Source organism: Pezoporus flaviventris, unplaced genomic scaffold, assembly GCF_033815535.1.
Source record: "Pezoporus flaviventris isolate CSIRO_AGI_PZ_B2104156 unplaced genomic scaffold, CSIRO_AGI_Pfla_v1 ptg000015l, whole genome shotgun sequence".
Taxonomy (NCBI): domain Eukaryota; kingdom Metazoa; phylum Chordata; class Aves; order Psittaciformes; family Psittacidae; genus Pezoporus; species Pezoporus flaviventris.
In genome coordinates this window covers 25,751,375-25,776,569 of record NW_026892563.1, presented here as the reverse complement: position 1 = coordinate 25,776,569, position 25,195 = coordinate 25,751,375, and the positions used below count along the sequence as shown (strand labels likewise).

Sequence of the window (25,195 nt, the reverse complement as noted above, 5' to 3'; positions counted from 1 at the left end):
TCTGCTATAGGAATTCTGCTCTTTGCTCTGTACATGCTCTTTGAATAAAACATTTTAAGTTTGTCCCCAGTTCTCATAACTGAATTGATCAGTTCACACAAGGTCTGTAATACAGGGGCTTTTATCACTTCCTTGGCTGGGAAGGTTATTTTTTTCTTCTGTCCCAGTTGGCATAGCTCTTTTGTTTTCTACCAATATTAAGCCTAGAAAATGGCAAATAGCTCTGGAATAGGTTGACTTCACTTACAGCTTTTCCTTACCACTGTTAGACAGGTGCTCTACAACAAAGCAGATTTCTAGTCTGCATTTGGGAACAATTTTTTCTTAGTATATCCTGGTGATCCTGATCTTAGGACCTAGTTACAAGAGCCTGGCACAAAGCATCAACGCCATTGCTTGTTCTAACATTATTTCATAATACACGTCAGAGTAGCTGTGCCTTACATTGCCAAGCAGGCAGAAATTGCACTTAAAAGATTTCAGGAACACATGCACTAGTCAGGAGTTTATTGCTGCAGGCCATGGCACATGGCTGTGCAGGGGAAAGCCTGTTTCTGGAGCAGCTCAGAGTCAGGTTCAGTTAATGCCTTGTCTCAGGAAAAGGACAATATTGAACAACAATAATACTGCAAATCAGGGCTGTTCCTTAAACAAGCAGCACAGAAGGAAGGGTGTAAGACTGCTTCATTGGAAAACTGGCAACAAGTCTTTTGTCCTAAGCAGCAGGAAGTGATCAGCCACAAACTTCTGCCATGGATAGTAATTAATTGTGCTGTGGGTTTCACAGCAGCACTTAACATGTGGTTGAACAGAGAAGGCATACTGAGTAAGGATAACAAACTCTCTGTTCCAGGACAAGGCTAAATGAAAGGATGAAGATTATTCATTTTTTTGGTACACCCTTCAAAAAAAAACAAACCAAATAAACAAAAAAAAAAACAAAAAAAACACAAACCCAAACAACAGCTGTTTTACAAAACTCTAATAAACCAGTTGCCATTTCCTTAGCAGAATTCAGAGTGTGAGTTACCAAGACACCATTAGGATTCTGATTGTTTTACTTAAAAAAAAAATTATATACATAATTGGAATGACTTGACCCTTTTCTTCCTTGCATACCCAGCATCAGACACCTATTGCTGCAAAAATAGAATCAATATCCATATTCTCAGTAGCTTCTTTCCACACAGGGCCAGGGCTTCCTTCTAGCAGCAGCCGCTTAGGGGTCTCTGCTGTGCTTAGTTTGACACAGCCTCTGTCGGCACTGGAACGTCGTGCCTGGCTCCAAGGCCCATCCTGGTAAGCTGGGAGAATGGGTGATGCACTGTGATCACAGACTCCAGCAAGCTCAGGAGTTTTTTGCCAAACAGTCTTCAGAGTTCTCTTCAAACGTGCGGATGATTTGAACCTCCTTTGACAGAACCGTGCCCGCAGGTGCTGCTTTAGCCAGCATGCCTTCTGTGACCCATACAGGAGGTATTTACAGACAGATGTTTTGACACAGCACAGTTTTTTCTTCAAGCTTAACGGGAGGAAGGCACACAAATCATAACTTTATCAGCTGCTCAAATATTACTTCATTTGGGGTTTGGAGAGATTTGGTTTATTAGCCTTCTCTACCATTTTCCCAAGAAGATATGATAGCACCTTGTTGTACTCTTGTACAATAGTAGCCAGGGTGAATGCTCCTTGTCTTCATCTTCCATGAAGAAAGATGACACCCCCTGTATCATATCGTGATCATTAAACATGCACGTTTAATGGTAACAATTTAAGTTGCATTTTCATCCTCGCTCTTAAGTATTGGTGCACCTGGTAGCCTTTAAATCCTTTCACAAAGGACTGAAGCTAAACACAATGTTCATGTCCGAGCATGCAGTAACCTGAACGAGTGATCCCGTTAGAATTTACAAAGAATGGGTTAGACCACTGTATTTCCCTACGCTGTAGCAAAATACATAATATTAAAATGTAAAATGTCAGACCCAGAAGCCCCACACCCATGTAAAATTACCTGCATCCTTGAGCCTCCACATGGTGCAGCCGGGTGCTTTTCAACAACTTGTTACGCAGAAAATAAGCTTCTGGTTTGAATTTGTTGCCTTTGCACCACAGAATAACTTTTTTGAGTGCCTCTGACAGTTCACCAAACGATGTAGCTCTTTGGACCATCTGTACAAGAAACCCAGCATGCTCCAGTTTTGCTATACGAGAGGAAGGTGATGCCGACTTTGCTTTGAAAGGTGTTGATGCGATGCTTATACTCTGAAATAAAGAGTAACAGAAATAGTTAAGTCTTCTAAAAACATGACATGCCTGACCCTCTCTGCTGGAGAGGAGCAGAGCACCAAGGTTTTTGAGAGAACATTCCTTACTTCCTAAGGAGAAAGTGGAAGAGCAGTCTTGTTTTGTGGAATACAACAAGAGGCAGATAACAAGAATTTGTATTGCTGTCTACTACTGGCTTGCTCTCTGGTCATTTCACTTGACATACCAACAAATGCTCAAGCTCCTAAGCAGAAATTAGTAGTGATATTCAGTGCAAAGCTTCCATGCTGACCTGGCTTGTTGAACAAGCAAAAATAAGGCAGGAAAAGGGACATTTTCAATCAGGGATATAATTAGGGTCTTTAAAGTTAAAAAGCATAAAATGGTACCATACAAACCTCTCGTGCTGGAGGTCTGGATGGTCTAAGTAAGCTCTTCACATGAAGCCCCAGGTGCTTCCCTACAAAGAAAGGGGAAAGTTCCCATCAGAAAGTGAAGACCATTTTAAGACTTTGCACAGACACTGCAATGCTCTCAGACCTGTTGAGCTCTCAGATCTACTGCCACCTTAGCAGCCTCACACCTGCACTCAGCACTTCAATGGGACTACACTCAATGGATGAAGAGGATGCAAAGATTTACAGACGGTGGCAAAGGAGAACTTAATGGGCAAAAGTTCCATGCAAACACCTGAATGCCTGGAGTCACTGCCCACAGCCCTGACTGAAGGAGAAGACTTGGGCACAGCCCAGAAGCAGTAAGTACAGGATACCTGCATCCTGTATTTACAGCTTTATCTACTCTTGTATGAACTGCAGACAGTGTTCTTAGCTTCCCTCACTATTCTTGGGCCCCAGCTATGCAGAAGCAGGAAAATACAAATAAATATTTACAAGACCAGTATACTGCATTCATTACCTGCTTCTCTGCAAGCATTGCTATGAAACAATGTATCATGTTTAATAAAAACAAAAGGCCAAAACATCACAATACTGACATTATCCACAGCTTTATAAGGTGAGAGTTCATGCAGCATTCTCCTCCTCTTCCAAGGACAGCAGAGGAGAGTTTGTACTAGAACTGCACTCTGTGCATAGTAGGAGTGCTTGGCTCTGTTGGACAGAAGTTGGGGTCAGTCTCTGAGATGTCAGAAACCAGTAGCACTGTGGCACAAGGCTTTACCTCTGCTGGCTCCAGTCACCAGAACTGGCTGTCCAATGTCCGTGAGGCATGGGATGCTACAGTTTTTCACAGCACTCCTGCAGGTTGCAGAACTTCTCTTTTTCCCAACGTCTGACACTGCCTCTGGCATTGTTGGGAAGAACTTCTTCATCCAGCTGGTAGATTTCTTTGTTGTAAGCATTCTAGCCTTTTGCTTCTTCATCTCAGAAGAAACATTAACTCCAAGGAAGTTATAGATATCAGATGGGAAGGTAAAACCCCTGATGTAAGGCATCTGTTGGGTCTCAGATACCAGATGAAGCGATGTTGATAACATGCCATACAAGGACACAAGGCTCTGCAACACACACCTGTACTGAATCCTGAAAAGACAGAAAGGTATGGAGTCTGCTCTAGCAAAACCTTGTGTTCACTGAACAACTACCTTCAGCTCAAGCAGAGAGCTGATGGAAGAGATTCCAAGCTGCCCTTTCCCTACTTCCTGTCAATACAAGTTTATCTTCTTGTGGTCCCATCACCACACTTCCTTAATGTTAGCCTGACCATTAATGAACAGCTCAAGAGCAGAAAGCAGGAATGACTTGACTCATAAATTCCTGATCAGGAACCCTTCTGCTTCCCTAGAGCTTTGCTGAGTTGCACACCTGGAACTTATCAGCTAGTCAGGTCACAGCCAAATCATTTGACATGAGGTCTTCCCCAAAAGCAACTTGTACCACCTTGGGACAATGGTATGAGCATTGATGCCATACAATCGCCTACCTGGTGTTTACTGGGGAGACAGATTTCTTGTGCCAAAGAATGTTTTACCAAGTTCTTTACATAATGTTGTTACTCCTTCAGCTACAAACAGCAGTTACTTCCTCGAACCGAGACCCCAGAACACTGATTTTCCTGGAAAACTCAGCAATATTATAGAACAACTTTATCTCAGCCTTTCCATTTCAGATTGAGGCAGGACTTATGCCTGCTGCAGAGTACCAGATGTTAGCCTTTGTGGCAGGCTGGCATTAACTCCAAGATTTCATAAGTGCTACATAACATTTGCTATGAACCAAGAACAAAGCCTTCTGTAACAGCATGTAAGAAGTCTCTCTCCACTTATACAATTCTTCAGATGCTAGAATCAAGTCCAAAAGGATAGCAGGACTCCCCTCCTCCCAGCTGAATAAAGCTCACTCAGCAGCAAGGACTAATTACAAGCCCTCTCCTTGACAGGCACATCAAACAGACAGACAACAAACAGACTTTTGAACACACAAACCATAGCCGACTCAACAACCCTGAAGCCACAGTGTTCAAAAGTATGAATTCTTCTGAGCAGAGATGTTTAACGGACAAACTGAAGATTATACCAGTTAAGGATAAAAAACAAACAGCATGTAATGAGACTTGCTGAATACACAAACTAGAGGCAATTCACCAGGCAATATCCTGGATAATTTGGGAGACAAGTATCCAAATTTTGGGTTTCTCAAGGCCAGAACAGCAGACAGCCAACAGCCCAAGGTTCCTACATAATAACTTGAAAATAAGGTGTCTGGCTATCAAAGAAGCTTCAAGTTGCACACATGAATTGCACAGCTGAGTATATCAGCAATACAGGGCTCAGAGCAGACCCAGTTCTGGCCTCATGAGGTGCTGCTGGTGAACTCTAAGAACATTTTCACTATGAAAAAAGGATACAGAAAAGCTTTACAGCAACAGTCCAGTAGACGCATTATGAGCTTGCAACCTCCCAATACCTTCAGAGCCACTGTTTCCAGTATAGGCTGGCTGGGAACCAAGCACTCTGCATGGCCTTGGGATGTATTTTTCCTGTATTGATACACAGATGAGAGATGGTTATGGTCTAGCACCCCATCCCTTTAGCTCTGCATACTGTTACTGGATAGTACAATATAGGGGATCATAACACTTACTTGGGAATAAGTTCTGCCAGGGTTTCAATGCAGCCCACCAAGTTCATTTTCCATAGGCGCTTCAAGCATTGCTCTACCTAGAAAAAAGAAAACCCCTTTGACTGGCATTTTGAGAGATAGGAGTGCATTGGCCTAAGAACTGTTACTCTATCAAGTGACACTATCAGTTTAACAGAAAAAAATGCAGGTTTGTATAATGGAATATTCTGATATGTTCCTGTATCTGCACTATGATGAAAAAGTTCCCTTTATCACACCACTGTCAATATGGAATGAGGTGAAGGTTTGGAGTAGGCCACTGTTAACTGGTGCTGCATACCTTCGGTATTGCATACCCTTGGTTTTGGCTTTCAAGAATGAAAATGCATAAACAGAGAAGCTAAGATTCTTCATCAGGAACTGTAGCAGTAAGACAAGGGGCAATGGGTTTAAACTTAAACAGAGAAAGTTTAGATTAGATATAAGGAAGAAATACTTTACTGTGGAGGGGGTGAGGCACTGGAATGGGTTGCCCAAAGAAGCTGTGAATGCTCCATCCCTGGTGGTGCTCAAGGCCAGGTTGGACAGAGCCTTGGGCAACATGCTGTCCCTGTCCTGGCAGGGGGGTTGGAACTGGATGATCTTAAGGTCTTTTCCAATCCAAACTGTTCTGTGATTCGGTAATTCCTGTTCTATTTAAAACTGTTATTTGAAGATACTAGCAGTCCCTTTACTAGTGTCCTGGGTTCAGCAGTAGCAGTCATTTTTCTCCTTCTTGGTAGTTGGTGCAGTGCTGTGTTTTGACTTTCAGCCTGATGCTTTGGTCTGGCCAAGGACTTTGTGAGCCTCATGCTCTGCCAGGGAGGAGGGGAAGCCAGGAGGAAGCAGAGACAGGACACCTGACCCAAACTGACCAAAGAGGTATTCCAAACCACGTCATGGCCAGGATGTAACTGGGAGTTAGCCGGAAGCGCTGGTAGACTGCAGGGTTGGAGGAGGTATGGGTTAGTGCTTGGTCAGGCTGGAAGGGGGGGGGGGGGGGGGCGAGTTATCGGTTGGCTGGTGGTGAGATGTTGTATTCTCTTCCCTTGTTATTTCCTTTATCACTGTTATTATCGGTAGTAGCAGTAGTGATTTGTGTTATACCTTAGTTACTAAACTGTTCTTCTCTCAACCTGTGGGAGTTGCATTCGTTTCGATTCTCCTCTCCGTCCCTCTGGGAGTAGGGGAAGAGCAAGAAGGGGGGGAGTGAGTGAACAAGCCCTCTGCCTGGTTTTAAACCACGACAACTAGAAAGCTGGTTAAAGAGTTCTTAAACCAGAACATGCCTAATAGAGCAGCCTAGGATTATTCTAACCCCCCCTTACAATTAATTGAAAATTAAATCACTATATTACTCTATAGTACCATATATTACACACAGCTTGTATTCAAATGTATGCAATTGTATCTACTTTAGGCTACAGCATGGGTATAAAAATCCAAGTACTGATTCCAGAGGTCTGGAAAGCCGAAATTGCACTGGTTGCAGAGAGCCTGGAATCCCACCGAACTAAACCGTGAGGAGGTTTAAAGACATCGAAAAGGCGCCTGCTCCACACTTTTCACACGATGCGCCACGCATAGAGACGACTCCTGACTGGGGCCCGGAGTGCAGCGACCAGCCGCCAGGTCCCTGCTGCATAGCCAGGGCCGCTCACCTGCTGCAGGGCCAAGTACGGCCGGTGCCGGAGCAGCCTGCTGTGGTAGACGTAGAGCACGGCCCGCAGCACGCGTCCCTCGACGGCCAGGCTCGTCCCCGACAGCCGCTTCCAGGCGATGGCGCACAGGCGCCGCAGCACCGGCAGACAACTCACTGCGGGCAGGACACAAGCACCGCCTCAGCACCAACCGCGTACCACAACAGCCCACACACACCCCCCAATCGCCGCGAACACCGTGAGAGTAGCTTAAAACGTCCTTCCCACCCGCCCCGACCCGCGGCGGGGACCTGCAGGGTGTTCGGCCGCCAGGGCCACCGTAGCGCTGCTCGCGGGCCACGGCACCTCCACCCGGTTCCACGCCGCCTCGGGCGCCGCCATCTTTCCTCAGACGGAGGCGGTGCCGCGCAGGACAGGAGGGAGGCCGAACGCGGGCGAGACTATGTTGGCGGGTCGGGAAGGGAGGGTGCGGGCCGGACCAAGTCACGCCAGGGGGGTGCTGCTCTCCGCGGTAGTGCCGGAGGAGGCGAGGAGGCAGGGAGGCAGGCGGGCGGGCGGGCGGGCGGTGCGGCAGCTGTTTGGGGTGGGGCTTGGTGCTGGGGTCCGCAGTGCCTGGGGTGACCTCACCTTTTTCCGCACAGCGCAGCGAGGCTGCTGGCGGCCGGGCACCTGAGCCGCGGAGGGGAAGCTCCCGCGCCTCCTGCCTTTCAGGGCCGAAGCCTGAGAGCCCAGCCCAGCCCAGCCCAGCCCAGCTGCGCCCCACTACGGTGCAGATGCAGCCTTGCCATGCACCGTGACCAGGCTGATGCCGGATGTCCTGGGTTCTGCGCTTGAACCAGGGCACAGCGGCAGGTTGGAGGCCATGGGGCAGACAACAGTGCCTGGCCGTGGTGGTCATTGCTGACTGTGAGCGCTCACCACATGGCGTAGTGACACCAGAACACACTGGCCTCAACATGTTTCCAAGGCCCGGGGCTTGACTCTTGACACTGCATTCCTAGAATGTCATGAGAAGGGGAAGAAATATGAAATATTCACAGTTCTTAAACCTCACAGTTCTTCACAATGCTCATGGCCAGGCTGGATGGGGTTTTGAGCAACCTGGTGTAGAAGAGGCATCCCTACCCGTGGCAGGAGGGTTAGAACTGGATGAACTTACGGTCCTTTCCAACCCAAACCGTTCTAGGATTTTGTAATTCTGCGCCTGCCTTCAGAATTCAGCTTTTCAGAGCCAGGGCAGGAGCAGCTGAGGTCCTCACAATGTGCTGCAGGCACTGTGGCTGCAATAGGGCTCTTCAGGGGATGACCCCATCACAAGCCATACAACTGTCCCTTCCCACCTCACACACACCCTTAAGTGCAAAAACCCTGTGTAACTTACTCACACCAGTAGTAATTCCTGTCAGCATTTTGAACTGCCTCTGCTCTCAGTGCTCACCTGGTTTGCCTGGTCCCTGCATGCACTGGTTGCTCCCGGCCCTAGCTGTTGGTATTTCTTATGGCAGAGCCGAAGGGTCAAGGCCAGGCAGGAGTGGGCCTTGTGGTGGACACAGGTGCCCTGTGGAGTTGATTGCTGTAATGTATTAGTGCTCCCAGAATAGCTTCCCATGAAATGGATTGACTTTTCATGGTTTTCTGTGAGTTACTCTCTCCTGAGTATTAAGACATTATTTCCTGCCTCCTTCCCTCTGCCTGAAGTTGAATGCAGCCTTTTTTTACTTGCCAGCATTAGTATTCCACTTAATAGATTTGTTAGGAATAATAGAGTAAAAATTGAGTATGTTTTTTTACAGTCTTATGTTTAGAGTATATTTGCTGTATGCTTTCTGTTCTGTCAAGGAGCCTCATGCACATGCAGATTAAAGTGGTGTCCCTTTAAAGTTATAGAGTAAAATTAGCATTAATGCTCACACCTGTAGGAAAGAGGTGAGAGCAAACCAAACCAGGAGGCAAAGAGGATAAAAGGCAGCAGCATGGCCTAGGAAGGCGAGTGTTGGGTTTCTTAGGATAGGATGAGAGTTAAAGGTGAAAATGGAGTTTCTGTGGTGTGAACAGAGGATTGCAAAGGTTTCTTTAGTTGAGATTCTGAGGTGTTTTGAACATCCTTTGAGTGAGGAGCAAGCCTGGGCTGTCTGCTTTCAATGTTGCTGTAAAATGAAGCAGTTGGCCCAAGGGCTGTGTCCACCTCTCCATTCTGTATTCATAAATGGTCCTGAAAGTATCTTTATCCATGCTGATGGTACTGCTTCTTTCATGGTGTACCATGAGTCCGGTAAGTGTGTGTAAGGGCTGCCAAGGCTTGTTCTTATAATGGGCTGGTATGTGGGGCATAAAGTGAGGACATACCCTTCCCTTCTCCTCCCTTTCCCCTTTAGTATATTGTCATGAAGCTATTCTGCTGCCTGAGCTTAATTTCAAAGGACCATAGATGAGTGATAATACACACATACAGTCTCCTAGCTTTTCTGGTAGTGCCCTAGTGAGTTATTTGTTCTAGGGTATAGATGGGATAAAATTTTGTTACTGCTTACATTATTTGAAATAAATAGTCTGAGGCTTTATTAAATGTCCTTGTCTGTTAATCTTCCAAACTATGGTTCCTCCTGCTTTTCAGGAGTTTCTAAATATATGTCTTCATTCTGCAGGTGGGACTGATTTTAGAGGGGTTTGTTTCCTTATTGCCAAGAATTCTTCTAGTTTCCGGCTCTTGAGAGGGATTCCAAAAGCTCTTTGTCAGTGTCTATGCAGTTATCTTTTTCTTCCCCCCTTCTTTCCTTTTCAGATGTTGGCAGCATTCAGCAGTCAGAGGACAAGGTAAGCCTGTGTCTTCACGTTTGTTACGTGTGCAGATACAATGCTGCTGTAGTAGAAAGCCAGTTCAGGAGATGCAGATGTCTTTTTAAACTATGAAAGTGCTTAAACTTGCTGTGCCCTTAGAGAGTGACTGTCCCTTGCAATCTGGAAAATGAAACAGAATGCCAGGACTGAACTCCAGCAAGACAGTGGGGCTGGGAAACAATGTGGACAAATGCTGCCTATTGTGGAATAGCCCACAGTCTTTTTTTGTCTTAATGACGTATAACTTAGAGGTGCTAGATAAGGCTGCTTTAAAATCTTAAAGCAGCTTATTTAGATAGTATCTCAGGCTATCCAGTGAGCATCTAGGTGTCTTTTGGGGCCTTCTTCTCCAGAGAGTGGTGCTCAGCCCTGAGAAGCAGTGGAGGGTACACTCATGGTTGGGAAGCTATAGCTGTGAAGTTTTCCACAACACTTTGCACTACACTGTTTCCTTGGTCTCTATCTGCAGCTGTTGGAGTACTTGGGAATGGTGATCTATGAAGCCCTGGACTGGGGAATCAGTGACCAAGTGGAGCGAGAACTGAGTGATCCTTTGGAGAAACTGCTGTACCTCATGTTGAAATTGGATGATGGGGCAATGAAACCAGCAGTCACCCTGCAGGATGTTATCAAGGTTTTCTTTTTCCCACTTAATAAATATAATAGCTTTAGAAGAGTTGAGGAACCATGCTGTTAACTAAGGGCAAGACCACTTCTGGGAAAAGGCTCAGCAGCTTGCTGGAGGGCACAGAGGGAGCATATGGCTTTCCAATCAGAGCAAAATCTCAAAACAAGTTTAAATGCACTCAAGTGCCTATGGAAAAGAAATAAGAAGGAAGATTGGACATGGCTCTTGTACAGCTGTATCTACAAAGCGCTTCTGTACATAGTCTTCAAATACCTAGAAGACTATGGATAATGGGAGGCGGGGGGGGGGGGGGGGTGTGTCACTTGTCCTTACTGTTCAGTTTCTGCAAAAGCTGGGATTTGAATGTCTTGACTCAAACTAATATTTTCCTCTCAACCATAATTTAAAGGTATAAGAAACTTTCCATCTTGTGGAGAGCAAGATAAACAACACAGCTACTTACATTATTGTACATATAAGATGGGACATCTTGCTGCTTTGTTCCTCTGCATCTGCAATAGTGAGGAAGACTTTTTTTTTTTTTAAGTATGGATTGAGAAAACTGAATCTTGCTTTATTCCATCCAAACATATTTTTCATTTCAAGATTTCTCTTAAATAGCTGCACTTCTTTCAGGCCTGTGAGGAGCACTTGTCCAGGTCTTCTGAGGCTACCAGCCATTACCAAATTACCTGTAGGAGACTGTTTACCGGGTATATGGAACTTAAGAAGCTTATAACTGTCATCCAGACCTCCAAAGAGGTACATTTGAGATCACTTCTTAGCTGCTATTCCCTCTGCATTCATACACTCACCTAGTTCTAAAGTAACCTTCCTGCTGCACTAAAAATAGAGTACCTAGCTGAAAGGTTATTTTCACAATGTGAAGGTCTACTGTTTTTGCACCATGTTAACAAGTTGTAGCTTTTGAAAGTTTAGGTGTCTGAGGCTTCTAGGCTTTTCAGATTAACATTAGTAATTGGTACTGAACAGTACAAGATCATGACTTCATGTGCTTCTTTCTCAGAGTCTGAGAAAAATGGATGTGGAAGGTATGGTGGAAAAGTCCCTTCAGAAGAAGGACAAACACTGGGTAAGGGATCTAATCCCTTCATAATGAGGGGGTGGAGTTTTTGTTTACCTTTGCTCTGTGGCTTTCCATTGACTCCTCTCTGAAAAGTAGAGCATGAAATCAAATGAAACTTGTTAGGTTGTTCAAAGCTTAAGTAGCTAAGGAGTTGTCTGCAAAACAATCTGGAGAGTGGACTTGAAGCTAAACCAATTTGTGTGTTAATCTCACATGGACATTTATTCCTCACAAAGATTGTCTTTGTGGTTCAACTTAAATAACTTCTAAAAATGAAGTTTGAGGCAGCCTTCAGAGTAAGTGTTTCTTCCTACAAGTGAGCCTCCAGCTCTTGGCAGCAACTGATATTTGCCAAAAGCAATCTCTTCCTCCCTTGTAGCTGGACTAAAAACTCCCAAAAAACTTCTGTTGGTGGCAGCACTGGGGTGGACTAGTTCACTCTTTCTGTGTGGAGTCCGTGCTGGTTCAGGGCTGGAGGGGACTGAAGGCCATTAGTTGTGTCCATCTTTGTGGTTGTGTAGCTCCAGCAGCTCAAACAAAGGGCTGAAGGAGGGCGAGGTTGGAGATGTACCTTCTGCTCACTGCCTTTCTTGTCTTTCCATCCTCTCCTTCCATAGATCTTGGACTCTGTTTGGGGTAAATAAAGCAACTTATTCTTTTCAAGGCCTTGCACAGTCAGGGCTCAGTCAGAAACAAATAGCTCTTCTGGCTGGAGCTCTGCCCAGCATAAACAAATGCACTGTAGTCTGTAGTCTGTGGAGGCAAACGGCAAGCCCCAGGAGACCCGTGGACTTGCTCCCTTTGTCTAAATAGCACTTGCTTTGAAGTTTGCTCAAACTATTTGTATGAAAATGTTTGTGAAATGTGTGTTTGGGCATATTCTCAATTTTGTGATCTATTAAAATAAACTGGCAAGCTAACTGAAACCACAAACTCATCAACTTCTACAGCTCTTTTCTGCAGGGAATACATGAATAAATACATGGGCTTTGCCATGTGGCCTGAAGGCCAGTGTATTTGGCCTCTGCTCCTTCAGGAGGCATGAATTCCAAAGCAGGATGTCTGTTGCAAGTCTTCTGCCTCTAGTTTCTAAGTCCCTAAGCACCAGTTGGTTGCATTGCTCTGACAAACTCTTAAGTTTAAAATAACCAGATTGCCAACTTCACTGGGATCCCACAGATTAGAGCTGATGCCTTAAATGGTGCCAAGCAGATAATGCTCTCTTTGGGCCACACTTTTCTGTGTGGACTGCTACAATACAGGCCTTCTGAAACCTAGATCACAGCTTGATAGCATGTAGGCTCTGCAGAGCTTATCCATACATGTCACGAGACAATCTTTGCCTTGAAATCTAAGCAGTGAGAACATAGCTGTCTTGCCACTCATCTGTTGAACTGAAGGCAATGGGTTTAGAGTGTTGCAGCATTTTGTGTGACAATCCATGGAATGGCTGAAGGGGTAAGTTGAGGGAAGGTGCTTCATACTGTAAGTGGAAAAGGGAGAGGAGTTTAAGTCAAACTTTGTGCTGAGGCAGTGGTCTAAAATATTTTGCTTCCCTTTCACTGTTTATAATACAATCACTTGTTCTCGCTCAGTTTGCCTTTGGGATCCAGATAAACTGTTGACTTAGCACTTCCATTACAGTGTTGTTTAAACATGCTATTGAGTTGATTTATTTTTTTTTTCTGCTTTTAACTTTTGTTGGGTTACACTGCATGCCTGAGCATCCGCAGATATTAATACAGGAACAGGATGAGCAGATGTCAATTATCAGGTTTTGTCTCCAGGCTGAAACTGCTAATGTAGGCTGCTGGCAAGGTTGAAGTATGAGATACCCTTTTCGTTTATTTCTTTGTCTGTGGACCCTTCAGCCCTTGGTTTCTGAAAGTTCAGAGGATTTTAATGGTAAGATTAGGTATTTAATTCCTAAGGTTTTCTTGGATCAAATAATATGGAAAAGCTCTGGCACCTGGAGCACTAGCAGGAAGCATTCAGGTATTCAAGAAAATGGCTCCAGCTACCTGGCAGCAGAAGCTGTGTTTTGATAAAGTATGTTCATGAAGTTAATGACAAAATTTGGGAATAAGCCTGGTGAGCCAGCTCCCTTGTTGTAAATTAACTTCTGCAAAGATAAGCAATTCTCTGCTGTGGTACTGGGCCCTAATCTGGCAGTGAGTTGAAAGTAGTGTTAAGGACACACTTTTGTATTTCTGAATGACTTCAGCTGCTAAGTTTGCCCTGTTACATGGAGGGATGGGATGGGATCTACTCCCATGTGTTCTAGCCAGTTGTTGACTAGGCCCTAACTGGTTTCTCTGAGGCATTCCTGTGGCCCACTGTTGTTCACGAGCTGCAGAATGGTGTGAAGCTGCGTAAAGCTACTGAGCGACCACAGCATCGCTTGCCTCCAGCAGAACGTATCCGTTCTCCCTATGAATTACTTTTGGATGATATTCAGTGCAAGAGGTTCACCCTTCGGAAGGTGAGTGACTGGAGTTAATGGACAACTTTGAAACCACCTGTTCTACCTCATTTCTAAACAGTATTTGTTGAGACCTCTCCTCCAGAAGACTGGCTTTCTCAAAGGTACTTCCAAGTCCAGAAGCATCTGGACTTAGAAGTACCCTCTCAGCTGCAACTCAGCATTAATTCACCCTGTTTGTCCACTCAGGTTCTTAATTTGCTGTAACTTTTTAAGTTGGGGGTATCCACTCTTTCTTAAAGCTGGATGGTGAACATTTTCTCCCTCCAGGGGTCAGCGACTCCCTTTCCTGGAACAATTGTGTTGCCTTGCATGCAGCAGTTTCATGAAATGCTTTTGCCCACTTATGCTTCCCACCTTGGACACTCGTGTCCTCCCAGGCTCCTTGAGCTGAGCTGTACCTGGCATCTCTCACTTGTTTCCTTGCCTTCCCAGATATGGGATATGTGCAAGTGCAAAAGCACTTTTGAGTCCTTTGCTCAGCCTCAGCCAGAGGATTCTAGGCAGTGTACATGAGCTACTGCCGGAGTTTACTCGGGGTAAAAAAAATGCTGATTCCCTTCCGGGGCAGCTGCTGTGCTGACTCCAGTGGCAGGAGCTTCCAACAATGTGGCTGGTTGGTGAAGATGACCAGATACAAAAATGTCTGGGATGTCTCTAAAGGCTTGTGATGCTGTTCACTTGCTGCAGCTTGAGCTGGGAATGATGAGCGGATCTAAAACACTGGCATAAGGCTTTGTGGCATTGGCATGCTATGCAAACAGACGCCTTGGCAGAAGATGAGACAACTCTACTTGTAATGAAGAGTATTTTTAAAAGTGAAAACTTTGCATACAGCACTAGGCATTGGCTTTTTTTCTCCTTGTTGGTGCTGCTAGAGGGCAGGGGGGGGTTAGAAGTCTCAGCTAAAGCCTATACCTTTATAAAATCCAAGCTCTTGTTTGTCTTGACTGTGACTCCAGCCTCCAGATAAAGCTATGACATTTCTCTAGAGGTGATATCTTCATTGATGTATAAATGAATAGTAGTGGAAAGGAGACAGTACATCGTAACTACTTATGTTCCTTGCAATGCACTGTGTATCAATGCACTGTGCAGTACAGAGCCATAACTCAAGGTGGCAGGATGAGCTGGGTCTTTATTTTATTTCCTTTTTCTATTTTTTTTTTTTGTGGTTGACAGAGAAGCACAAACATGCTTGAAGAGTAGTAGTCAGAAATGCTAGAAGAAAGCATAGTGCTACTGCTCAGGTCTTTGTGAAGGCTCTTAAGCAAGGATTTCCCCATCAGCTATTGTAAAGCTTCTCTAGCAAACAGTACTCTAATTTGCAAATGAATGAAAACTACAGCTATTGTGGGAAGCTGTAGTGTTTTTCTACCTGCACTCCCACCTGTTCGGAAGCTGTACACACAGGGAAATTAAATGGCATAGCCTCAAAGTAAGAATAAGTGAAATGAGGCAGCTAAAGACATGCATGTGCAACTTTACTTCTGTCAGCTCTCTCCTATGCAGCAAGCACAGGGCTTGATGATGGAGACAGTCTGCCTCCTGTGAATACCTGCTCTGCAATTCTATCTTGCTGTTGTTCTAGTTTGTGTAGGACTGTAAGCCAGTCTCTGGCTTACGTATAGCTTATGTATACAACTTATGCATGTATATATAGCTTATGCGTGCAGCTGCCTGCTTCTACTGTTCCTGTTACAGTCTTGTTAACCCATTCAGTTACTCTCCACACTGGAGCCAACTTGTTGCTGAATGTGATCCTGCTTGTCAGGATCATTCCTGATATTAAAATTTGAGTACAATGTTATTTAGTGTCTTTTCAGATCAGTTCACAAGCTAGAAGGCTGTATGCTTCTTGTGCAAGCCTCGTAAATCTGTCTCTACCAAACCCCATGTAAATTAATTTCATAATTCTTCGCTTCCCAACTCAGTTTTGTTATGCCTTTCCCACCTCCTCATTCCCAAATCCTGATTTGAGTAATTGAGTGTGCCACTGAATAGGACTGTGTATCAGGAGCAGAGAAAGAACTGTTGTTTAAGCATAATTTCTGTTCTTTCAGGTGATCGAGCAGAAACACAGGACCCCCAAAGCTGATGTAGCTGTCCCCAAGCCTCATCTGAAACCTGTAGGTAACCTGGTGCTGCATCAAGTGATAGCAAAACAAGATGATTTTGCAGCTGACAGGATAACTTCTAGGAATACAGAGTTACTGGTTTGGGTTTGGGAGGAGGGTATATTAATCATGCTTAACTTTTGGGCACACCCTACTGCCAAAATGTGTGGTTAGGAAAATGGGAGGTGACATCTGCATAGAAGAAAGATGGTCAATCTCCCTAATTCCTCCACTGTTTCTCCCATTTGGAACATTCTGTGGTCCTGAAAGTACTCCTGGAGTTCTCCATTTCAAATTTGAGAGTTGCTAAAGTATTCTAGTATGCATTATCTAGAATTTCCTTTGTGTGCAGGGTCCAGTGAGTGAGAGGCACTTGTTAAAACAGTGCCATTGCTGAAGAAATAGTTCTGTTGCCACTTTGCTCTTGACTTTTTCTTGTCCTGTGTTTTGCTTCTAGGTGCTGGAGAGGAAGCTGAAAGAGCATATGCCACAGGAGTCCAACTGGCATGAACAGCTCATGGTGAAAGTAAAACAACTGCAGAAGCTTCAGTCATCAGCAGCAAGGGAAAATGGGAGCAGGTCCAAAGGTACCTGCTACAAAGTGACCTATCAAGCATGCAAGTAAAGTCAGTGTTAATTAAAAGTAATAGATGGCTTTTGAAATGGAAGGCCACTCATCTTTTCCAGAGCATGTAAAATGCAAGGGAGGTGGGATGCAAATTTTGTGTGATAGAGGTGGTATGGCATAAGAATGGTTCTTTCTAGAAAATCTGTTTATGGGTTATTAAGTCTCAAAAGATGTTTCAACTTACCCTTTATTAAATGGAAGTTCAAATTTGTCTGTCCACTAAGTGAAAGAGCAAGATTTTGACCATTACCTAAGGCTAAAAGATTGTTACTAGCATGACAAATTCTAGCCAAATATCAAATTCTGATGTGTGGATATCAAATTTGTTATTTTGTCACAGCACGATACCTTTATCTTGTCTGTGTATATGGGGGTTTTTGTTCCCCTCTCCCATGCAGAAACGCTTGTGACACTAAGTACTGCCTTGAAATCTCCAAGCAATAGTTTCCAGACTCTCCAGGATGACAGTACAGCGTTTAAAATTGTCGACACTACAAGACAGCAGCTGGGACCAGGATTTCAGGTAAGGCTTCAAGTGAAAGGAGTCTGGAGAGGCACTAGATCTGCATACACATGTAGGTTGGGACATCAGGTCCAAATCCCAGTGTGGGCAATCTTGTCTCTTCAAAGTGAAGGAATGTGGTATTATTAGGTTCCCTGAAGTCCTTCCTGCTACAGAAGCTCATGCCATGTTTAAACACTCCTTTCTGTGGCATGATAGCAGTCTATAGAGCCAAGGCCTGCTCTGGTCTCTTAAATCTGGATCCTGCAGAAGTTTTAATGTTCATAGGAGTGATTGTCCTGTCCTCTGGCCTACAGGAAAACACTCTGAACCTGCCCTCCAGCTCCTGGCTTGCCTCAACTAGGTCAGCAGTAGTATCCAGCAACAGTGCAGGTCAGTGTACTTCTAGCTGCACGTTTAGACCATGTGTCAGTGGCCTGCTGGGTTCCCAAAGCCTTACATTGTGCTCACTGTACCCTTTGATCACCTGAAAGCAGTTTAACAGGAGAAGCTCCAATGCTGAGTAATGCTTCTGGGGAGGTGCCCTTAGAAAACCATTGCTCTGCAGTTGACTGAAGCTTGTATAGCTCCTGCAGCTTCAAAACAATGATAGCGTGTCCCCAAAGGCCTAACTGGAATCCACAGTAGAAGCTAAATGGGTATTTTGAAAGTTCAAGTAGAAAGTGCACCACTTGATACTATTAAACTAAATAGTGCTAATGAAACCTTGTCACTGCCTCCTAACCAGCATAATTACTGTAACCTCTGCTTTTTGTTATCTGAGCTAATGGGTGTTGAGGGAGAGAAATGTAAGCCTTGCCACCTTCGGAAGGCAGTGTAATGCTTTTAAGCATTCAGCTTTTGGGGTGAATACTCGGGGACTGCCTGCTGGTTTTCTATACCCTCAAACTCTCTTCCTCTCCAGGTCTTGCTGCAAGTTGCACAGGTCCTCCTGTGAGTGCACCCACACTAGCAGACGTTAAATGTAATGGCTTTCTGAATGCTGGCCAAATGCAGCTGCCTCCTTACAGAGGAAGGTCCAAATCTGTAGAGAGAGGCCTTCAAAGCAACAAGCTTGTAAGTCCAGCATGTCAGCTAGCACGCCTGGTCTGATACATGTGGTAATGACCAGAGCTTGCACCTTGATCTCTGTGCAAGCAGTAAGCATGTTTTGTGGTTTTCATCTTGCACCATATTGTATACTGATATTAAGCTGATACATTATTCACTCCTTGGAGATGCTTAATTGAACACTGGACGCTCTACTGTCTTTTTGGAGGCTTCCCAGTTTGCGTGATAGGAAATAGAGTTGCTCCTCATACAAAAAGGGAAAAATACCACTGCATTACTTGAAAGTGTCTGTCAAGGCTTCCTCAAGCAGACTGCGGGGCTGTTTGTGCTTTTTCCTTCTCCTCTCATTCATTTTAGATTCTGATACAGTCACAAACTTTTAAATATATGTGGTACTGAAGTTATCAGGATTTGAATGACTGTTGTGGGAGCGATGATGTGTTTTGTGTGCACCTGTGCAGCCTTCTGAATTATGGCCTCACCTGATGAAGTGTGCTGTGCCCTTGCCTCCTTTCCTTCTGCATCTCCTGCACCACCCTGGCAAGTCTCTAAACTGGCCATAACTCTGTGTGACCTCTTCATTCAGTAGTGAATGCAGGTGGGCTGGGCTCCCCACCTGGGGATAAAAGCACTGTTGTCTCCTGGTTAATCACCACACCATAGCTGCCATTGGTGTGGGGCTAGTGAGTCTTGAGAAAGAGCAGGCAAGAGAGTGTTATGCTGTGGAAAGGGATCCTGTACCAAAGAGGGGCCAGGAGGCCATCCGTGCTGTGATCTGTACCAAAGGGTAAAATTCCCTGAAGGCTGGCTCTGGACATGGTATTAACTACTGTGGGTACCGAGTGACCTGGTTACCTAATGAGGTGTCAGGAAGTTGCTTGAAAACTGTAGCAACCACTAAAACCCCTGTAGTAGTCCCTTTGCTAGTATTATCAAAGAGTCAACTGATGTTCCTCATCACTGGCAAAGCTGAGTTTTGGGGACAGATGCTCCTGAGCCTTTTGGAACTGAGTTTTGAGCGTGACCTCCTCAGGTATCTACTTGTTTCAGCTTTCTCTGAATGCTTAACTTCTGTCTTTTTGATAGGACTCTCCTACAAAGTGGCCAACACCTACCATTGCTGAGCTGATTGGAACCAGATATGCAGTGATGGTGCTGGAAGGGCAAGGCTTCCTCCAAGGAGGTAGTGATGGCGTCTTTCCAAAAGCAAAGGTATGTTTCTTCTCTTTCTCTTTGTGTTGTCCTTGCCTTTTCAAAAGCTGACTGGATTCATGGCCCTTTAGTGCTGAACTCTGAGGTGCTCTGTCTTAAGATATCCTGTTCATACAGCTGATCCATGTTTGGCCATAGGCTGTAAAAATCTTTTAATACATTGTGTTTGGCCCTAGGCTGTAAAAATCTTTTAACACATTGTGTGGTAATGGCTTCTAATCAAGCTTAAGCTGTGTGAGTTGTGTAGAAAGTAACTCAGCCTTTGCTTGATGCTTCTTGTACTATTATTTCCATGCTAGGAGAGCAGACTGCCAAGTCTGTTGGCCAGCTCTGAAATCACAGTAACTAGCTGGGGTTTGGTACTGCTAAACAGACAAAGGCTCTTGACTCAGGCTCCCACACCTGAGTTATGCTGACTGTGAAGGCAGCTGAATTGCTGAGTGAAGGCAGAGGTCAGTGAGATGAGGGCAGGGTGATCTGCAATCCTGTTGGCTGTCCACTCTGCTCAACTGCTGGCTTATTCATTGAGCCCCTTTAGATAGGGTGTTGTAACCAGTCCTGCTATAACAGATGTTGTGAGTACAAGGCCTATACACCACAGATGTGAGGAAGTCTGTGCTACTTGGCTTCAGGGTCAGCTTCTTGCCCTCACTTATTTAGCAGTACAGGCAGAGCCAAAGGGTTCTACTAGCAGAGCTGTGCTGCTGCCACAATCTGTCTGATGGTCCTGAGACTGAATCCTTGTGTTCTTCTTGCCTAGTAGTTACTAACCCTGCTTTAACTTGCCTGCTGCCTGCCTATTCTAAAATGGCTCTCTTACTCTCTTTGTTGTCGCTGCTGAAGTTTTTTTTAGCTTTCTCAAGCTCTGCTTCTCAAGATAATATCACTTCTGACTGCCAGCTGTGTATGAATGTATTCCTTTTTTTATAAAGTTCAAGTGACTCATCAGCTTCCTTATGACTCATTTTTTGCTTCAGGATTTGATTGCAATTTGCCCTAACTTAATCTCTTTGGGACTGCTGCAGTCTACCTCAAAGAATGTCTCTCTTCTTCTCTCTGTCTTAACTAGCTACTGTTACACTCTTGCACAATACAGCTATTGTTTGCTCAAGAGAGCTTTTTTAACACTCCTGTTGTCTGGCAGCTGCCCCAAACCTCTGCATCATAAAAACACTGGCCTACAAGTAAGACCTTTTTTGCCTTTTTAGCTTTTATAATTCTTGGGTCTTTGCTATCCTTTACCGGATCTCTGTTATTGTATGTGAATCTAAAGCCTTTAGAAGGTTGGTTTATATGCTTGCTCTTTGGCAGGCAGTGGATACTGTTGGCACAAAGATATTTACCATTTGCATTCACAAGTAATTTTTCTTTCCACAGATCTGTTTCAGCTGCCATAAGCAGATGTTCCTTAAGTGGCCTTACAGCTGTTACCTCTGCAGCAGGTGAGCTGGTACAAAAGGACTGAATAAGGAGGGGAAAAAAGAGTAAAGAAACAGTGCTGAAAAGTACTCTGTATTCTAACAGTTGCAGAACTGGATAGGAGCAGATTGCTGAGCCCTTCAGTTTTGTCTTAATGCACAAGCCAGGTTGAAGTGTCTACAGCTGCAGAGGATGTGGAAAAACTTGCCTCTGAAGTGGTATCTCTATTTTAACTCTTAGTATTAAGCTAGCAATAACCAAATATATTGTGCATGTGTTAGATTAAATTTCTCTGAGATCGTGCTCTGCATTCTGCTCTAAAGCCTGGATTTAACTTCTGTCAGGGGCTTGAGCAGATTCTGGGAGAGGCTGTGCACCAGAATATTCTGGTGAGGACTGAAAAAGTGAACTTCAGACCCTGTGACTGGGAAAGGAGTTGGACCTACTTGTATCCACTTATTTGTCTGAGGGTTTTTGTTCATGGGAGGGCAAAAGAGGAACTTCACGCTCATCAAGGCTCTTCTTAAATCTATTTGAAGCACTGAATTGATTAGAAGCAACGAGTAAGCCATTGGAAACTGAGTAACTTGCTGGTGGTAGTGCTGGATGAAAAGTATTGGGTGTTTGCAGTTAAAGCCTTCAAACTATGTATGCTTCATTTCAGATCTGCATTTGTACATCATTTCAGATTATTTTAATTAGGATAAATAGGAAGGTTGGCAAACTGAGTAGTCCTAAGCTTGCTTACTTTGCCATCAAGTGATTGTGCCACAGTCACAGATTAAGACTTCCCTGGGAGAGTCACCCTTAGCTGCAGTTTTGGTATTTTCATGGAGCTTTGCTCAAATGATAATACTGGGAACTATTTTTCTCTTAGTGTTGTCTGCTGTGACTGCTGCATCAAGGTAAATCAAGTCTTTACAACAGCATATGGATGTTCTACATTTTCTGTTTTCCCTGCACCTCACCTAGTCATAAGAAGCTTTCTGTCATCCCACTCATACCTCAGGTGTACACTCTAGCTTGTTTCTGAGAATAAAGGAGAGGGAATACTACAAGGTGCAAAAGCAGCCAGGGTGCCACAGACATATCTTGTCATATTTGGCTAACACAGCTCTGGTTTCTTTTTCTTTCACCCTGTGTAAAGTGGTTGGGATTACTCTGTGCTCTATTTATACAAGGGTCAGAAAGTTCACTGCTTTAATGTCTATCTTCTAAGTGCACCAATAAATCAATTGCATGCCATGTGAATTTTCCTGCTAAGGAGGCGCATATGTTTTCCCTGAGAACTCAGGTGACTTGTGTTGTGATTCCAGATGTCCATGCCCTTCAGAACATGTGTACATCTCCCACTTCACTTTCTGAAACTTCTGAGACTCTCCAGAGAGGAGGACCCAGCTACTCAAGAGCAGAAGAGCTTAGAGCTGCTGCATGAAATAGAGCACTGGGAGTATTCTGGGTAAGCTGTGACAGGGATGTTCTGGTTTGCCTTAAAAGATGTTGCCTGCATAAGCAAGTCTACAAACATGCTTACAGCAGTATGTAGTATTGTGCTGGTCAGCTGAATGTTATGCTGAATGACTGGTTTAGCCACTCATCTAACTAGTCTGCTGTTCTCTGGAAGTATCAATTTTGGATGACCAAAATGGAGGATGCGTAGGTGAAATCCATTTTGCTTTGAGCTAACAGGCTTCTGACTTGGGTTCAGAAGTTTCCATATTAGTCCAGACATAGAAGGTTCCTTGTGACAGCTTCATTTGTATGAGAATTTCCAGACCCTATTATACTCTATCCCCTGCAGCCAGAGGTCTGTCACTACAACCCAAAAGAGCCCCCTTCTACCTAGTGTGCTAATGGTCTCAGCTGCAAGTGCCTGAAGAGTAATGCCACAGATGGCTTCTCACTCCCTCCAGATATACACAGACACCCCTTCCTTTTTGTCCACAGAAAGGGAACTATTTCAAAAAGAGCTTTTGACAGTTCTGGGTGGAAAAGAAAGATCTTTTGGGTATAAGTACAGTATCTAGGGACTGAAAACATGTATTATCTCTTATCTTTCCAAATCAGTTATATGTTGTACTGCAGGAACAGGCATCTTTTCTCTCTGAACCCATTCTTTAATGGGTCAAAGTCACAGCAGTTTCTGGTTCAAAGGCTTGTACTTCAGTTGCCAAAGATCAGAGGTAGTGTTTACTACTGAAGCTAGCTATGTGGGGTGGTGGTTTGGTCTGTCTTATAATGCAGGTGCTGCAGAAGAGGTCTGAGTGACTGCATTACTGCCATACTTCAGGATGGCAAAAAAAAAAACAAACCCAAACATACAGGATAAGGATGTAGCCATAACCTTGGATCAACCAGATACCCATTAGCCCTCAGCCCTTTGGCTGGCATACGGTCAAGAGAGAGAAGGGGTCAGTAAATTAACCTGTTTTGGTGCTTAGTAGCCTTTGTAAGTGAAGCTGGCTGCTCTGTTGAACTCGTACATCTAGCTGAATCACTTAACAGTGTTGGACCACAGAAGGGGGGAAGGGTGGAAGAGTGCTATGTCCTGCAACAAAAACCTGTGCTAGCTTTCCTGCTTTTCTTTTTCCCCTCTCCCACTCCAGTGTACCTGTTACTTTGGAACCCCATTGCCTAGCACGGCCTCTGTGCTGTTACACAGGGCCTGTGGCAGACTGGCTGACTGCAGACATCTGTAGACAATGTGAGCAGTATCTGCTGAACATGGCTTCCAGTCAACAGCAGAGCATCCCTCTCAGGAGAGCTTCCTGTCCTTGAACCAAATTGGAATGACTCTACTATACGTTTGTCCTGTCACTTGTTCTGTACCTGAAGTAAATGCAATGGCTTCATGCACCCACAGACATAAAGGCCTGAATACAAGACCTCCCTGCTGGTTAGTCTAAGTGGGAAGCACAATTGGTATATATGTATTGTGAAGTATGATAAAGCTTTGTGGCTTTTAGAATTGTTTTAATTCTTTTTGTGTTTTTGAGGAAAATAAAAGTTGAAGCACTGTCATGCCTCTAGCCTTTCCTTCTTTGCACCTGCAGTTACTGTTCTGTGGCATTGTTTGCATTCATTGCTGAGCAGACTTTGTGCTATGTAAGAACTCTTAACCTAAAACTCTGTCACAGAGAAGCTTAAGAAGTGAAGCTCTTGGTTATTTGTTGATATTACCATACATTTTGAAAACAGTCCTTCCTGCTAACTCGCTAGAAAGCACTTAAAACTCACTGCTCTGCATGTAACACTTCTGATGGCTGTCAGGCAGCCTGCTCAGTCTGCTTGCTTGGGAAGCTAGCTCTTGATTTGGTTTTTGTTTGTGTGCTCTCAGTGCTTTGCCACCATAGCTCTTCAGTACGTGTCACTGAATTACGTAGTATATCTCAATGCCAGCATCACCTGAAGGGCAGATTGTTCTCAACAGATTATTGCTCTCTGTATTGGTCTTAAGCTTTACTCTAAGTTACACAATTATGATGTATGACATTCTAGAAAAATACTGGTAAATTCATTGTGTGGTTAAAACAAAATGTGATATGTGATTGTCTGCTTCTCAGGAATTGCTGGTGCGGAAGGGGTATAGGTGCTCAGATGGAGTTCTCCCTGGTGTGTTTTGCAGGGCCTGGTTAGGCAGTGTTGAAGGATACGATGGACTTGTAGCTGGAATGAGTCATGTTGAAGAAAATAATGACTGAGAAGGGCCAGTCCTTCCATGAGATGAGAAGGGAAGAAAGACATGTTTAAGCTGAGCCCAAGGTCTGCATCCAAACTGCCAGAAGGGTCAATACCTCCAGCTGCTTTGTGTTGGCCTAACTCTGCTTCCTCTCATCTGTCTGTCTGCAAGCTGATGCCTACTTGCAGGTTTGGGCAAGCTCAGTGAGTAAATGAATGTGGGGAAGCTGGAGCTTGTGCTTCCTTTTGGAGAAAGTTCAAGTGTTCCTCTTCCTTGAGTCAATTAGGAGGGGTGCAGCCTGCCTGCCCAGGTCCTCTCCTGTGTGTGCTAATTGCTGGTGCTGCTGGGAGGCACATCCATATCAGGCAGGTGGGCTCCTTGTAGGCTTCAGGGAATGGCAGCCAAGCCGCAGCTGCGCTTGCTGGCAAGATGGGTACAGCACAGGGCCAGGGGCAGGAGGTGCTCTTGGACGCTTGCTGAG

The 25,195-nt window shown here is 44.6% G+C and overlaps 2 protein-coding genes across 2 annotated transcripts; one reads left to right on the top strand and one right to left on the bottom strand.

Annotated features, from left to right (window-relative positions):
- Nucleotides 1–1,040: 1,040 nt before the first annotated feature.
- On the bottom strand, nucleotides 1,041–7,471 carry NEPRO (nucleolus and neural progenitor protein). The gene is made up of 9 exons (XM_061453832.1): nucleotides 7,342–7,471; nucleotides 7,052–7,206; nucleotides 5,373–5,449; nucleotides 5,137–5,268; nucleotides 4,715–4,792; nucleotides 3,451–3,812; nucleotides 2,667–2,728; nucleotides 2,015–2,265; nucleotides 1,041–1,522 (listed from the first exon to the last, which is right to left on the bottom strand). The coding sequence occupies exons 1-9, from the start codon at nucleotides 7,430–7,432 to the stop codon at nucleotides 1,126–1,128; spliced, it is 1,605 nt and encodes a 534-aa protein (XP_061309816.1). The 5' UTR covers nucleotides 7,433–7,471; the 3' UTR covers nucleotides 1,041–1,125.
- A 594-nt stretch (nucleotides 7,472–8,065) lies between these two features.
- LOC133269486 (protein spire homolog 1-like) lies at nucleotides 8,066–24,066 on the top strand. The gene is made up of 16 exons (XM_061453834.1): nucleotides 8,066–9,323; nucleotides 9,834–9,865; nucleotides 10,359–10,523; nucleotides 11,154–11,279; nucleotides 11,545–11,610; nucleotides 13,925–14,086; nucleotides 16,150–16,215; nucleotides 16,661–16,790; nucleotides 17,230–17,354; nucleotides 17,651–17,726; nucleotides 18,259–18,410; nucleotides 19,491–19,616; nucleotides 20,994–21,058; nucleotides 21,913–21,940; nucleotides 22,352–22,494; nucleotides 23,642–24,066. The coding sequence occupies exons 1-16, from the start codon at nucleotides 9,083–9,085 to the stop codon at nucleotides 23,811–23,813; spliced, it is 1,875 nt and encodes a 624-aa protein (XP_061309818.1). The 5' UTR covers nucleotides 8,066–9,082; the 3' UTR covers nucleotides 23,814–24,066.
- The last annotated feature ends 1,129 nt before the right edge of the window (nucleotides 24,067–25,195 follow it).